Source organism: Sceloporus occidentalis, unplaced genomic scaffold, assembly GCF_023333645.1.
Source record: "Sceloporus occidentalis isolate IW3139 unplaced genomic scaffold, rSceOcc1.0.p SCAF_2, whole genome shotgun sequence".
NCBI classification, from domain to species: Eukaryota; Metazoa; Chordata; class Lepidosauria; order Squamata; family Phrynosomatidae; genus Sceloporus; species Sceloporus occidentalis.
Window position 1 is genome coordinate 196,443,693 of NW_028316982.1, and position 16,313 is coordinate 196,460,005.

The 16,313-nt window shown below is 39.7% G+C and overlaps 1 protein-coding gene across 1 annotated transcript in view; it reads right to left on the minus strand.

Moving 5' to 3' along the window:
* Window positions 1–324: 324 nt before the first annotated feature.
* The window catches only part of EFHC2 (EF-hand domain containing 2), a 103,652-nt gene continuing 87,663 nt past the window's right edge, over window positions 325–16,313 (minus strand). The window contains exons 13-15 of the mRNA XM_089508091.1: window positions 12,300–12,392; window positions 4,908–5,013; window positions 325–558 (exon numbers count right to left, since the gene is read on the minus strand). Coding sequence (XP_089364217.1) covers window positions 463–558; window positions 4,908–5,013; window positions 12,300–12,392 — 295 coding nt within the window. The 3' untranslated portion in view covers window positions 325–462. The remainder of the gene's footprint in view (window positions 559–4,907; window positions 5,014–12,299; window positions 12,393–16,313) is intronic.

The following is a 16,313-nucleotide window of genomic DNA, read 5'->3' on the forward strand; positions in this document are numbered from 1 at the left end:
CACCAGAGCGCTTTGACAGAGAAGGCTAAATGTCTCACAAAACTATTAATCCCAGGATTCCATAGCATTGAGCCATGGCAGTTAAAATGGTGTCAAAAGGACTGTAGTGACTTATTGGCTCTCTGTCTGTGGCAAAATTTTCCCAGGCACACCTTTTCATGCCAAAATCTGCCACAATAGGAGAAGCAGGGCCTCCCAGTTTTCATTCTGATATAATAATAAAATAAAGGTGCATTTATATTATTTTTATTGTGATCTTTCACATACAGGTGCAATCTACTGAAGTCCAAAATATTTTAAAAGTATATGAATTATATGTCTACAAGAAAATATAAAATAAAACTTACATTCCCCCAAAAAATCTACAACTCTAATTCTTTATTTTGTTTAAATAAAAATGTACAGTAGCTTTCCAAAGAAAGTTGAAACATTTATCCAAATGAGGTCAGATGTGTGGAATAGTTAATCTTCGATGCCAAATACATCCTCTATTAGTAGTAAATACTTGACTTTTTTCACTGGAAGTGTTGGTGGCTGCCCACTCCATTCATCTTCATACTGAAAATAATGAATAAAAAGTGAAAACATGTTTAGATTTGTATGCTGCAATGAAAGTGGCCAGAAACTGAATCAAACAGTATGAAATGGAGATCTGTTTCATTTCTATTAATAAATCTTCCTGCAAATGGAATTATGAAATGACAGAGCATGGATAACACCTTTGGCTTATTTTCTGGGTTTGTTTTTGGGTTGTTTTTTTAAGCAGTTGAATGTTTTTATATCAGGATACAATTAGTTCTTTAAAACAGATCTAGAATTAAACACTGAACCCAAACATCAGGAAGGTTCATGGCATACTGTTTTCTGAACTCTTCTGATTTTGAATTAAATACTTATATCCTGATTTCCCCCCTAAAGTCTTACAAATCAAGTGCTGTAGTTATCAGATATGGCCAAATCTATCTTTTCTATACCACATGCCACTTTTATAGGTGCTCACTCATAAGAATGCAATTTAAAAAAAAATACAGAAAATTGTATTTAAGTAAATATTTACTTTCACAATAAATATTTTAAGTGTTTCAGAACAGGGTTTTTCAGATGTATTTTTTTTTAAATGTTGAGTCAAAAATAGTATCAAAACATTTGATAAGTGTAAATACTGGAGTATTTCTATGTTCCAATATACACATGAGTTTTTCAGATATGTATCAGGTCATTTCATATTGTTGGTGCGGTACAAACCACCAATAAGCGGCGTACTGGCGCTGGCATTAGAGTTAGGGAGCATGCACCATGTACACACTCCCTAACCCTAATACGTCATGGCAACATAACAATAGCAGCGCCCTGAATGCATAGGGGCCGCCATTGTTACGTAAGCACAAAGCAGCATTTGCATGGCACCGCATGGCACTTATGTAACCAGTGTGCCAGTGGCGCACTTTTGTTACACCGCTGCTGCAGCATAAAAAGAACCCCCTTTTTCAGGTTATTTTTCTGCCAGCGGGAAGCCACGCAGTTTGGTGCCTGTGGCTTCCCTCCGGCAGAAAAACCGCTGCTGCCAGCCCATACTGGGCCGTTATCGACCAAAATGACATTCTTTAGGCCTCCCTGTCAGCAGCTGGAGACAAAACAATAGAGTTGGTAATCCCATAGGTGGGCCTGAAAGCAGCATTTGGGAAGACAGATATAAAGACAGAATCAATTGTTCTGCTGCACAGTATACTATAATCCTATTGAGAGATACATCATTTAGATAGTTGTCAGAGAAAGAGGAGAAATGAAAAAACCTCATCTCAAGCCAGTCCTTTGGAATTTAGGGACATAAATTCTTTTTCACTTTTTCCAGATTTTATTCCAGTTCGGGAAAAGTGATCTTGGGTACAGTATACTTGGAAATGCTATTAGGGCATCACAGTGATGAGAAGATTTATTAAATAAATCTCTGTGGATTTAGTTAGTAAATGAGAATGCAGGCTGATGTTTCTGTGTGTCAAATATAATCATCAAACACTCTAGAAATGCTGCACTGTAAATCACCCCTGAGATGAAGATATAATTGATACTGTTCAAAGATCTCAACCGGGAGATTCAAATCCCATCCCTTCCTTGATATCATCAGCTAATTTATTTCCCCTAAGCACCTTGCTTCATTAAAATGTACTCACTGAGATTATCTTCAGCAAATGAAACAATTAAAGCAAAAACAAATGAATCATAAAATAAAACTGAATATATTTTTTTCCATTCTAAACCCAAGTGTCATGCAGCAGGAAGTGTATTAGAAATTAAATTCTGTTTAATCTGGGGCCAATTCTTTGCTTGTTATTTTTTTACTAAGGGCTAGCAACATGTAGTTTACCTCTACTACAAATGTACGTATATGTTTAGACCCTCTCACTTCTAAATTAAGTACATGGGGGCATGATTTTTTCCCATCTATCACTAGTCCTCACCATTTAATATTTATATTAAATATTAAATTTATATTTATATATACAATTAATGGAAAGTAGAGTTTTGTTTTCATTTACTGCCAAGTACAAATTTATGCTTTTGCTGCAAGAAGCTTCTTCACTCCCTTGAAGAGCTTTAAAAGGAAGCTGTATGTTCATACCACACAAAATTAAGCATCTTTTGGGCTTCCCAAAAGTGCACAATTCTAAAATCTCAAATTACCATAAAATTAAAATTAATGCTGTATATGCTACTCTAGCAACATTAAGACAGCACTGTCGCCGGGCCCCGTGTCCCCTCTGAGGGAGGAGGCGGAGGTCCCATGACAAATAGGCAGAAGCGGGGCGATGCTGCAACAACTTTTAATGTAACACAACTGAAGTAGGCCCAAGGGCAACAACAACAGGCAAGTTTCTTCACTGCCCTCTCTCAAAACACCAAACTCAAAGTCTCTCTCTGGGTATAAAGTCCGGCCTGGGTTACTTCACCCTTTAGGCTTACAGTTCTCCCAGGTCAGTGCTCTCTTGGGCGTCCAGTACCTCTCAACGTGCCCGGCCCAAGGCTTCCCGAGCGGTCGACCCACTCCTTCCCCGAATATCCCACAACAGGCGGGGCCCTGGATGAAGCACGGGGCAGGCTAGATAAGGCTCGGGGTCAGAGCCTGTGGGATGTGGAGGCCACCAGCTTTCCACCAGGGGTCGGACCGCCACTCTTCTTCCTGGGCCGGTTCTATGGCCCCAAAAGTGCCGCCGATTAATTTCAGCCGTCAAGGCTTCACTCACCCGAGCTTCTATCCTGGCCTCGTAGCCCGTCTCTTCCCACCCATGCAGCGTCTCCAGCGGTCTTCCTGCTTCCTCCTTCCCCCCTTCTCCCCCCAGCGTCTCTCCTTTTCTTTCCCTTGACCCCGCCCCCTCCTCCGTCTCCACCCAAGGCCCAGCTGCTTCACCCTTAGCCGGCCCTCCTTCTTCCCTCGGGTCCTCAGGGTCCTCAAGGGTGTCGTCTTCCACGGCAGGATCCCAACCCGACTGATCTCCCTCCTCCACCCTCTGACAAGCAGCTACTAAAATTCTGCATATATGAGAATCTATGCAGGAGGGAGGGGTGGGATAAAAAGAGCTTGTATATAGAACTGACTGTGCAGAAGGCAGCTTGTTTTACATAATAGAAATAGTATGTAAGATCTTTACTCATGTGGTACTGAGAACAAACACTGTCAAGACCATGGTCATTATACATGAGATATTAAAGAAACAAGGTGCCACTGGATAGGTGAAAGGGTTCTTGCCCAAGTGTGTGTGTGTTCTCTGAATCATGCAAAAAGGAACTGGTACAAGGAGCATTACTGGACCCTGGTGTAGACTGAATATCCAAGCCCCCAGACCTGTATCCTCCCCTTCCACCATGGTTAGGAGCATGGGATGCTGTATAGTTGCTAATTCTGCATGTCCCAGAGTTCTAGCCTACATAAGTTACATGATACATAACCTGGCAAAACAACACCAATTAAGATCTTCTTTTGGCAACTGAACCAATGTCTTAAGGAAGGAGGCAATGGGGACTGAGTTGCTGAAATCAGGTAGAAACAAGAAGGGAGGCTCCAAACAAGCAATGTTGTTCATTAATGAAGTTTGACAGCTGATCTACATTAAGTATTCCTCCCTGTTATAAGCCTGGTGATTCACCTCATCCTTGGAGTAGGTGTATATGTTGAAAGATTTTATGTCAATCTGTTTTGGGTTTGTTTGTTTGTTTGTTTGTTTACCTGCTCCCCATTTGGGGGGGGTGTTCATATTCCAGAGTGGAGGTATGCTTGTTGCATTGCCCAGGTATTGATATATCATACTATTAAATAAATATACAGTTAGCCCTTGGTATCCATGGGGATCCATTCCGGACCCCCTTCCAGCGGATATCAAAATCCATGGATGCTCAAGTTCCGTTGGGATAGGGATTATTTTGCTGGATTCAGCTTTATTTACTAGTGTATTCACTCTTCATTCTAAAGGCTACCAGCCACATATTCTAGCAATTACGGGTTTGATATCAATGTGAAGAGGCCTTATATCATAGAGATAACACCACAGAGAAGCTCTTTAAGCCAAAGATCTCCAATCAGTAAGAATTCTGACTTATATACAGAAGCTCCTACACACATGCTAGGGTCTCCTTCTCACCAACCATGGGTGTGTGGCTACCAGGGACTTTTCTGACAGACATGTTAATATGAAGTAGAAAGAAGGAAGACTACTTCTGTGTGAAGACCTAACAGATACCAGTTTCCAGTAGAACATAGTGCTATGAGGTTTAGAATTGCTGCACAAGTAAAACTAGTATTAATTGTGAATAGTGTCAGTGTCCTTCCTATACTCTTAGCTGGATACCTAAACTATGGGTAGAATTCTTGAGAATATTATGCAAATCCATCAGTCAGAAATATATTTGCTTACCTGTAGAGGAATCAAAATGGTTTGAAAGGCTGGAATTGGATGCTCTCTCCAGTTGAGCCCATCAACCAATTTCTTATAATTTACTTGATCTTTGCAATCTTCACACCTAAGTAGATATGCAAATATGCTCAGCATGTGGTTTACACTGAATTATTTTGTTCAGCACAACAATGAATATCATTACATCCCTAATCAGGAAATCTGAAAGCCTCCAAAACCTGAAAATGTTTGCCACCATCCACTAGCTTCCATCTTCAAGGTGGTGGCTATGGTGCTCACACTTGTTCATCTGTCAGATCTCTTGCCAGTCTCGTGTTTCATACACAGCACAAGTAGCAAATTAATGAAAAGCAAGGCTCGGGAGAGACACAAGGATCTGTTAAATGGTGGGCGGTCACTACACTTGGATTTCTGCCATTCCACATATCCGCTGTGTTTCTCTCAACCTCACATCCCTTGCACCTCTTTTCAGCCTAGTAAATACAGCATGTACTACACTACTTGTATTGTTTATTGCATATTGTGTATTATGTACAAGGAATAAGCAAATATATGTATTCCAAAAGAAAAAAAAATCCAAATTATGAAGCAATCTTGATCCTACGAATTTCAGATAAGGGATACGCAATCTGTATACATGACCTATTTTTAAAAGTATAAGACCCAAACTGAACATGAATACAAGGGGCAGATGAGTTTTTCTTTCTCTAGATAGATAGATAGATAGACAGAATCATAAGATTAAAAGTTTAATATGATGTATATGATATATACCACACACACATATATACACACAGCATATCGTATTTTTCTCCTCATGATGTCTTAACATATGTTAAATAAATTTATCTTTTTTAACCTTGAGTAGCCTAGTCTTGAGTTGTACAAGGCCTTGTTTACTGACATCTTAAAAACAGCTTGGTACCAGACTGACAGCCTGAATAGATCCTTTAAGTTATATGTAATAAGTATGGGATAACCCAGTCACTAACCTAGCTGCTGCATTCTACACTTACTACAATTTCTAAACCAACCCTAAGAGTAGCCTAACACAGAAAATATTGTAGTAATCCAACGTTAAAATTACCAATGTCTGAATCATGATGATACCTTGCACTCACAAACAGAACTATGAAGGCGGAAACAAAAAACAAAATAAAACAATGGGGAAAAATTCGGGGGGGGGGGGGATTAAAAATTAGATTACAAAACATTTTCTGTCAGAATAAATAAAATGTTTGAGGCAAAGTATTCATATATTTATTGCCCCGATATCATTTCTAAAACAATGTAATATTTTTAATAAAACTATTACAGTATCAGAATTCAAAGATATAGCCATGTTAGTTTGTAGAATCAGTACAGAGAGAGATCTTGTAGCACATTTGAGACTAATTGAAAGAAAGAAATTGGCAGCATGAGCTTTTGTAGACTTTAGTCTACTTCCTCAGATGCATACAAATGATATACAATATCAGACCATTACAATTCCTGAGCTGTTGGTTTTTTTTCTGCATTTCCTCAGTTGTTTTATGGGAATGAGCACATTATGTCTACTTGATACTGTGGAGACAAAATAATTTTCTCTGTTTTATTAATATTGATGGCTTCCTCTGGTGTTACTGGAGGCATTTTGTATGTTTCTCAAACTGGCAAAACCAAAGAGGTTCAAGTGTTTCTTAAGGGGCAGAACCTTATAGCTCTATTTGTAACTAATTACCTAACTAACTAAATAAATTTCAGCCTGTAATCTTATTCTGAATAAACTGTATTTTTAGTTAATTGATTTATTTTATATGCTGCCCTTCTCCCAAATTGGACAGAAGTTGGCTCACAAAAGATGCTTAAAAGTAACAATAATAAAGCAGTACAATTTTGAAATACAATTAATGCACCATTTTAATAGAAGTAAAAAATGTACAATCTTTTAAAATACTAAGTTTTAAACCATTAAACATGATATCAAACATATTGTCATTTTATGCTACATCAAGTTATCTTCCGTTTTTCAGTTTCCCCCTTATAGATGTCTTTTTTTTTGGGGGGGGGGGGGGTCTCGCCCCCATGGCTTCAAAATTTCCAGAAATGTTACACCTCTACTCACATATAAAAGATTATTGAAAAACGGAAGGGGGCACTTGGTTTGACCTTGTGTTCACATCCCTTTCCTTTCCGCCAGACAAGTCTGTCTAATGCTTTGTGCTACCATTATCTATCTAACTGTGCATACAGAAAGGGCAATGCAGTTCAAGAGCGCCCCTGAAGGCTGTAGGCTATCCTATGTCCTAACATTCTCTATGTGGCATTTTTTTAAAAAAATGCTCAACACATGGCACCTCAAAGAAGGCAGATTACAGTTTAATAGTTAGATTTAGTAAGCAATGTGAAATAAACATGTAAAAGACATGCTGCCGGGGGGGGGGGGTCTTTCATATTTAATTATTTCTTCTTTTAACTCAAGAAAGAATTCAAAACAGCAATGCAGAAAATAAAAGAACAAAATGTTAAAAAAGTACACTACCTCTGAGGTCTTTTCAATTTGACTGACCTGCTAGTGCAGGTAGGTGATACCTTATAGCAGGGGTGGACAACTGAAGTGGGTTTAGGGGCCAGTTTTCTGCCCCTCCAACTCTCTAGGAGCTACCCAGATAGCCAAAAATGCCAAGCCTTCCTCACCAGAACATACAAAAGTGGCTAGAAATTCACTTCTAGTTTTGTAAATGAAATAGTTTCATGTTAAATATTGTGGGGGGAGGGGTCTACCACCTGTTTAAAAGGTGTATTCTCACTCCTAAGGCTTCCATGACAGCCCATTCACCCTTTCTATGGCGATAGAAAAAATATGTTCCTGACGTCTGGAAAGTTGAAGGTTGCCAAATGAGCTTTGGCAAGACATGGAGCCCGAAGAACTGTGCTCTGCCCATCCAAGATTTAGTACAGAGATGGAAAAATGTAGCTATTCAGATGTTGGACTTCAAATTTTATGATCCCTTACCATGAGCTATGTTCACTGGGGCTAGTGGAAGATGCAGTCCAAAAACATCTCTAGGGCCACACATTGCCCTGACTTAGTGGATCATTTTAACATTCAGAAACCAAATTGCCACAGACCTGACTATCCTTTGTGAATATGTAAAAGTCAACTATAGGAGTAATGCACTAGGTTTTTGTTTGACACCTTACAGGTACAGATAAATTACTTTTTGTCAGCAAGAAACATAAAGGTTGCTGCCGGATTCTCCTTTTAAAAAAGAAACAAATATCTGGAAAAATACATACAGGCACAAACAAAGAGAAAAGCTAACACAATCAAGTAAAAACAAAGTAGGCTAGTGATGCCTAAGCTAAATCAGAACAACACTGGTTATGTTCCTTCTTTTGCTTGCTGATGGGGTATCTGGAGAGTTGCCATAAATGTGTTCTGCATTATTACATTTATTCTTCTCGTTTGGGATATGCAATCACTTATCGCATAAAAATATTGAACCAATAAATAGCCAAATTTTTAGAGATTAAATCAAAATCCTGGATAATAATTATTCCCAGTCCTTTGCATTTAAATAACAAGCACAGCCAATAAAAATTCAACTGGCATTAAACCTGACTGTACATGGGCCTTAGGACAAAGTGTATTCTTTCACGAAACACTTGGCTCTCTGAAAGAGATTTTTTTGGTACTACTATTAGCTTTCATCATATAAGGATCCTATGAGGGAACACTAGATTGTTACATTGTGTTAACATCCTGTAATTTTATTAATGGGTTTTTAGCACTCTGCGGCCATAATATTTGGCTGGCTTACAAAACACCAAATAAGAAAGTAAAAGTGACCATTTTCTAGTTATGATAGCTAAGTAATGAAAGTTTGAGGTGTGAAACTGCCTGAACCTCTAGTTGTTAAGAAAAGGTAGGGCCCCAAAGCACAGCAGAATCACTTGCCCCTCTGCAGAGGCTTCTTTTGTCAGACCACTTCTGATCTCCATTGCTTAGAGATTTTACACTTTCTATTTTCCAGTCACTGTCCTAATAGTTAGTTAATATTAGGGAATGGCAGTAGCTATGTGGCTAGTTGGATCTTGGATTCAGACCTTATTATACAAACTAAACTTATGCCGATTTATACAATTTATTCTATTCAGTGTTGTATAGGAGGCAATGTTGCTGCATGCAGGGCTTAATGATTCTCATTAATTAGAGAATCAATTAGAGATAGTGTACATGCATTAAAACACACACACACAGAGAGAGAAGATTATGTTTTTTATCCCATGCTTGTTTCCTGCTTGTGTTTTCAAACAAATCATTCTATTAGGTAGTATCACGGATCAATGAAGCAGACTCCAGACACTTCTATGTGTCTAACACAGAAAAGCATGGGTAAGAAAGGAATAAACCTCTCTTTAGGCTTCCTCCACCCATTTTTTTTATTATTATTATTTTTTGGCGCTTCTTACAGCATCTATACAGAAGCAGGCCATCCTTGGGTCATTCAACAAAAATCAGTAGAGTTGACAACAATACTCTCTAAAGGGCAGGATCATTAAGTATTAACAACTGAAGTGAATGAAACTGTTCATACCCTTTGTCTTAAGTCCTAACAAATAACAAAGGCAAATTCATTTAATATCTATATTTTGCACACAATATGAGATCCTGTAGCATCCTTTCAGATTAATACTCTGATTCTAAAGCACTGGACACAATTCAAAGAAAGGCAGCACTCTGGATTAACTTCTCAATGACTGATGCAAATCAGGGACAACCAAATTCCACTTGAAAAAATAAAATTTAAGATTGGGATGTACATCCAATCTGGTCTCATGATGTTCCTCCTCTCCTCTACAGTTCAAAGAAATTAAGGCCCCATTTTAAATACCTAGTGCATTTATAATGGAGTGATAATACATAATTCTCTTTTCTGGTTGCATCTGTTTTATTACTATTTATAACAGAAGTAGTACAGAGAATTCTTTATTTCACTCCCACATTCTAGCTTTCCCAAATCACCTTTTGGCAGTTCAGGTTAGTGGGAGTTCTAAAAATGAATTATTTTACTCCCTTTGACTAATGCTCAAGACCAGGTGTCGAAAATGATTAATGTGCAACAAATTGCAAAAGCCATTCATCTGCCTACCGCAGGGGAACTCCCGGAAATGTAGCTTTTAAAAATTCTGTTTTATGAGGAAGCAAGATATTTGGCTAAATATGTCTTATTTTCATTAGGCATTTCAGATAAAGAAAAGATTGTTTAGCACTGTCTTATAAAAAGACTTAAAATACTGAAAACGGATCTTCCATTTCAAGTCTTAGATTATTCACTTTCTACAATTCAGTTCCTGCATAATACAAAGTTTCAGCTCCCCAGAAAAAGAACAACTAAGGACTAGAGGGAGACTAACTGGGCAGGAGGAAATCAGTTGTGGAAGAAGGCCCACTGTTCTTGGAGTTTTTCAGTAGAGGAGACTATGAGTGTCAGCTAACCTCTGAGACTAAAGGGATGGCAACTTTGGTGGGTTTAAGGCCAGAAAGAGGCCCACTTCCCTTCCAGTGAATTGCTTTGAACTTCTCCACTGGGCTCCCACTTCTTAAGACACACTTACAGTAAATAAACCAGTGTCCAAAACACTACTTTATTTAGTTTAAGGATTGTTCTTCCACAAACCATTTTCTTACTCATTTTTAATGCTACTCAGTGCTATTCAAAATGGTTATCCATGGGACTACTGGTTGCTGATTCATGGCAAGCTCCAAGAAATTACCGTATACTCAACTATAAATTGATCTCGTGCATAAGTTGAGGGCAGGTTTGGGGGTCAAAATTATGGATTTTGATATGACACATGGCTAAGTCAAGGATAAAATGTAGAGGCATGCAACAAAGGATTTAAAAGATGAAGCAAACGAAAACAATGCCAAAGAACTTAGCAAATATTGATGACAGAGTAGTCAGTGCTTCTACGAGAAATTACACTTTTGCTTTTCACCAGGGGTTAGTTCCTTTGACTAGAAATTTTAGTCAAAACATTGACCCAATAAACCTGAATTGACTTAGCCATGGGTTAATGCAAGTATTGTAGTTTTAACTCTTATTTTAAAAGGACTGTACTTACATTGACCTGTAGATAAGTTGGCTCAGGGTTTTGGAGTCCATTTTTTTGACTAAAATTTCTAGACGTATACATGAGTATACAGTAATGTCAAAACAAAAATAATATGGCACAAATATGATACTGCTCCCTGACATACTGGGGGGAAAATCTGCTGGTTCATCACATATGAGAGTTTGAGAAACAGTGACTTAACCCTAGTTATAGGTTTTTCTTAAGCAAGGAGCACTCAGAGATGGTTTACTTCCAGTAGTACAAGTTAAAAGGACAACTTTTACACTGCCGTTTCACAAGAATATTGCTCAACAAAACAAGAACAATGGATAGCCACCATAACTCTTTACACCTGCACTTCATCATTTCAAAGCAGTCAGCATGGCAGTACCACCAATCCCTCTTTTGCACTGATTGAATGCTTTCACATTCAAGACATTTCAGATTCTGATTTTCAATTCCCCCCGCCCAGATTCCACATACAATTTGTTAAGCATCAGTACTGAAACAGTTTTCTGAACAGCACATTTTAAAAATATTCCTGTCTCTTTCAAAATTTCTAATACATTAAATCAGAGTGCAATGCAGTATCTAGAAGCAAAACAACAAAGTTTTTTTCACTCAAAACAAGAAATTAGCATGGAGAAGGATCAATGATGAGAAAAATTATAAGGATACACATGACTATGCAAGTTGCTGAATTGGTTGCAACTTGACATTTTATGTGCTTCAGAATGAAAGTGGAGAATAGTTTTTCTGCTCCAGAAAATTGAAGGTGGCTTCAAAGGATTGCTGCTCATGTATACACATCCAAAACCTCTAAGGTTAAAAACTTGCCACTTAGAAGGAAGTGGGGAAAAGTTTCTTTTGTATTTGCCAACAGTCTCCCATGTAAGGAAGAGGGGCTTCTCATATATATCCTACTAATATCCTGAATGGGCACTGGGCAAAGCCACTTCATTGGTTGTCCCCGTCCTCCCATTCAAGAGAGGTTAGCATGCAAAGTGGACAGAACATCCTCAGCTTTTTGTAGAACATCTGGGCCAGAGCAATGAATAGAGGTCCCATCACCATAGAAATGATGCTGCAATTGTTAGATCCTATCATGTTCTGTGGTCTGAACTATTTCAACTTGACCTGTCCCACTTATTTTTGGCTCTGCTCCCACCCACTGCTGAATTTTGCATGTGTGACCACTAACAGATTTCACCAAGGGGAATGTAAACCTGGACAGATAAAAGTCTTCCCATCCCTGATTTACATGAAATATAGTAATAGAATGAGACTTACGAAGCCAGTAGTGCTCGTAGAAGATCATCTGCTAGTGGTAGCCTGAAAGACTTACAAACAGTCCTGCACTTGTCACTGGCCAGCAGTCCACATCTGCACAAAAAGAAGCGATTTTTTTTATATTATTATTTTATTTTGAGGGGGGGATCTCACATGGTGCAATAGTTAAGAGATTAGATATGTATTTAAAAGTGGTAGCCTGGAAAATAGCAGAAACATTTGTAAAAATTGAAAGCTTCTGTAAAATGTGCTTTAACAAATGCTCATTCTCTTCAGAAGAACCCCAAAGAGAACTTTGATTCCCAAAGAATGCTTAGACCTTGGAAAAGATTTTTTTTTAAATTACAGCACCAAAAATAACCCAGCCAGAATGTCAACTGGTAAAAAAAGCTGTACAGGTTGGGAACAAAACCACCCCTCCACTTCCTAATGAATTGGCCAGCAGACAAAGCGGGGAAAAGACTTCTCTAGGCACATGGCTATTCTGCCTATCCTGCCAAATGGTGGGACCCAGAAGCCTCTCTAACCCTCCTGCTTGCTCATGAACTCTGCATCCAAGATCCTAACACATATGTGATGTTGGTGACAGACAGATTAATATTTATGCTTCCTTTCAACCTGCAGCTTTGTACTGACTAAATCATTTCAGTCTACAACTTGTTAACAATATTTAATAAATTGTCCCCTATGGTAATTAGATCCAGACCACAGTGGTGTAATTGTATATTTAGCACTGCAAAAAAATTAATAAAAATCCTAAAGCATGCCAGACAAAAGAGGAGGCAAAACATTGTGTCATTCTACTCCTTCCCAGAACACGGCAGAACTCTTGCAGACAAATGGCATCTTTCACTTGTGTTCAGTTCAAGGTAAGGAAAGCAGAAAACCTCTTGTGTTACTGAAAGCAGGACACCACTAATCTATCATACCTGAAGTTTAAACCAGCCATGTCCTATATAAGTAATTGCATCAGGACAACCAGAGGTTCATGAAGGTCTCCCATATTGTCACCTGCATTCAACTTCCACATACAACTTAAATGAAGACAGTGACCCCAAAAAAGTCACTCACATCCCTTCCTTTCTATTTAAGTCACTTGACATAGAGAAAAGCAGCAAAAGGATAGCAGCAAAGGTATTTTTTTTAAAAAAAATCATGTCTTAAACATAAAGGTGATAGTGCTTTTGAAAAACCAACTGTGAACCCCTGAGGACAGAACTAAATAAAGTCTTGAGTACCATCAATATTTTTTTTTATTTTACCATTTTTACGACTTTTTTTTTTATATATAAAATTACCAGCTTGGTCAATAAAAGGAATGCTGTGGATATAGCATACCTTGATTTCAGTAAGGCCTTTGACAAGGTTCCCCATGATATTCTTCCAAATAAGCTAGAAAAATATGGGCTAGACAATGCAAATATTAGGTGGATTTGTAAGTGGTTGACTGGCCAAACCCAAAGGGTGCACAGCAATGGCTCTTCTTCATCCTGGAGAGAAGTGACCAGTGGGGTATGACAGGGTTCTGTCCTGGGCCCAGTGCTATTCAACATCTTTATCAATGACTTGGATAAAAGAATAGAGGCCATACTTATCAAATTTGCAGATTACACCAAATTAGGAGGAGTAGCTAATACCCCAGAGGACAGGATCAAAATTCAAAATGACCTTAATGGATTAGAAAGCCGGGCCAAAACTAATAAAATGAATTTCAACATGGAGAAATGTAAGGTACTGCACTTAGGCATAAAAATGAAATACACAAATATAGAATGGGGAACACCTGGCTTAACAAGACTACATGTGAAAGGGATCTAGGAATCCTAGTAGACCACAAGTTGAGCATGAGTCAACATGTGATGAGGCAGCTAAAAAGGCCAATGTGATTCTAGGCTGTATCAATGGAAGTATAGTATCTAGACCAAGAGAAGTAATAGTGACACTCTATTCTGCTTTGGTCAGGCTTCACCTGGAATATTGTGTCCAGTTCTGGGCACCACAATTATAAAAGGATGTTGAGAAGCTGGAGGATATCCAGAGGAGGGCTACCAAAAAGGTGAAGGGTCTGAAAACCATGCCCTATGAGGAGAGACGTAAGGAGCTGGGTATGTTAAGCCTGGATAAGAGAGGGTTAAGAGGTGATATGATAGTCCTGTTTAAGTATTTGAAGGGGTATCATACTGAGGATGGAGCAAGCTTGTTTTCTGCAGCTCCAGAGAGCAGGTTGCATAGCAATGGAGTCAACCTAGAGGAAAAGAAATTTCACCTCAACAATAGGAAGAACTTCCTAACAATAAGAGCTAGTCGACAGTGGATCAAACTTCCTCAGAGAGTTATGGAGTCTCCTTCTTTGGAGGTTTTTAAACAGTGGCTGGATGGCCATCTGTCAAGGGTGCTTTGATTGTGTATGCCTGCATGGCAGGGGGTTGGACATGAATGGCCCTTGAGGTCTCTTCTGACGCTATGATTCCATGATTCTAGCTGCTCTCATAAAAGAGAGTTGACATCTGGCCTCCCTCAGGGCGCCATTCTGTCTCCTACGCTGTTTAACATTTACACGAAGCCACTGGGAGAGATCATCTAGAGACATGGGGTGGGGTGTTATCAGTACACTGATGACACTCAAATCTACTTATCTATGTCTCCGACTGCTGCACTGACCAAGGATGGCATCTCTCTTCTAAATGCCTGTCTTGAATCGGTAATGGGCTGGATGAGGGAAAACAAACTCAAGTTGAATCCAGAGAAAATGAAGGTGCTTGCAATAGGGACTCCTGGTCCAGGGATGGAGATTTGTCAACCAGTCCTGGACGGGGTCACACTTCTGTCATGGCCAGCCAAGATCAGCTCTCGGAGGATGAGGAGGAGGATGAGCCTCCTCCAGAGCAAGGGCTGATTGAGGCAACGCCAGGTGTTAGTTCTGCTCTGCCAGGTCCCAGCTGTGATCCTCCAGCCCCAGAGCAGGAGATTCAACCAGGTCCTAGTGCCGAAGAAAGGCCTTCTAGGGTGCCACAGCCTAGTGGTGATTCAGGAGACGAGGCGTGCCTGCAAGTGCCTTCTTATCAAGAGAGAAGGGCCGAGAGTGCTTGCAGGCGCAGATCCAGGAGGATTGCAGAAAGACAATCGGCAAACCAGCCTCAGGTGGCTCGAGGGAGAGCTTCCCTGATTTAAGTGGGAGAGAGGCTTGAGTTTGTTGCTAGAGTTTATTGCATGAGCCCTTGGTGTGATTGCTGTCGCTCTAGCTCCTGACATCTTGTTATCTTGCTACCTTGACCTCGGACCGGACCTTTGTTATCTCTTGGCTATTGTGACCTCGGACTGTTTTGACCACGCTGCTTTCTGGCTTCCTGACTTCGGCTCGTCTTTCGGCACGCTTGACTTTCTGCAACCCCGACACCGGCTTGTTTTCTCGGCTTGCTCCTTGACTGTTTCTCCACGAGGTTTGTTTTGCCTACACGTGTTGGTTGCAGGCCTGGTTATCAGCATAAGTCAGAGATTGCTGGCAGCAATCCCGGACAACTTCCCCTAAAGGACGAAGTTCGCAGTTTGGGAGTGCTCCTCGACTCGTCTCTACAGTTGTCATCTCATATAGAGGCGGTGGCCAGAAATGCTTGGTACCAACTTCGGTTGATACGCCAACTGCGCCCCTACCTGGCCCAGAGGGACCTTGAAGCAGTAGTACCTGCTCTGGTAACCTCTCGCTTAGATTTCTGTAATGCGCTCTACATGGGGCTACCTTTGTACCAAGTTCAGAAGCTTCAACTGATCCAAAATGCTGCAGCCAGATTGGTCACAGGAACATCTAGATCAGACCATATCACTCCAATATTAAAATCTTTACATTGGCTGCTGATCAGCTTCCGGGAGCAATACAAAGTGTTGGTTATTACCTTTAAAGTCCTACATGGCTTGGATCCGAGTTACTTAAGGGAACGCCTCTCCCTACATAATCCGCCCCACACTCTTAGAATATCCGGGAAGAAACTACTGGAATACACGAAAACCAGATTAGTT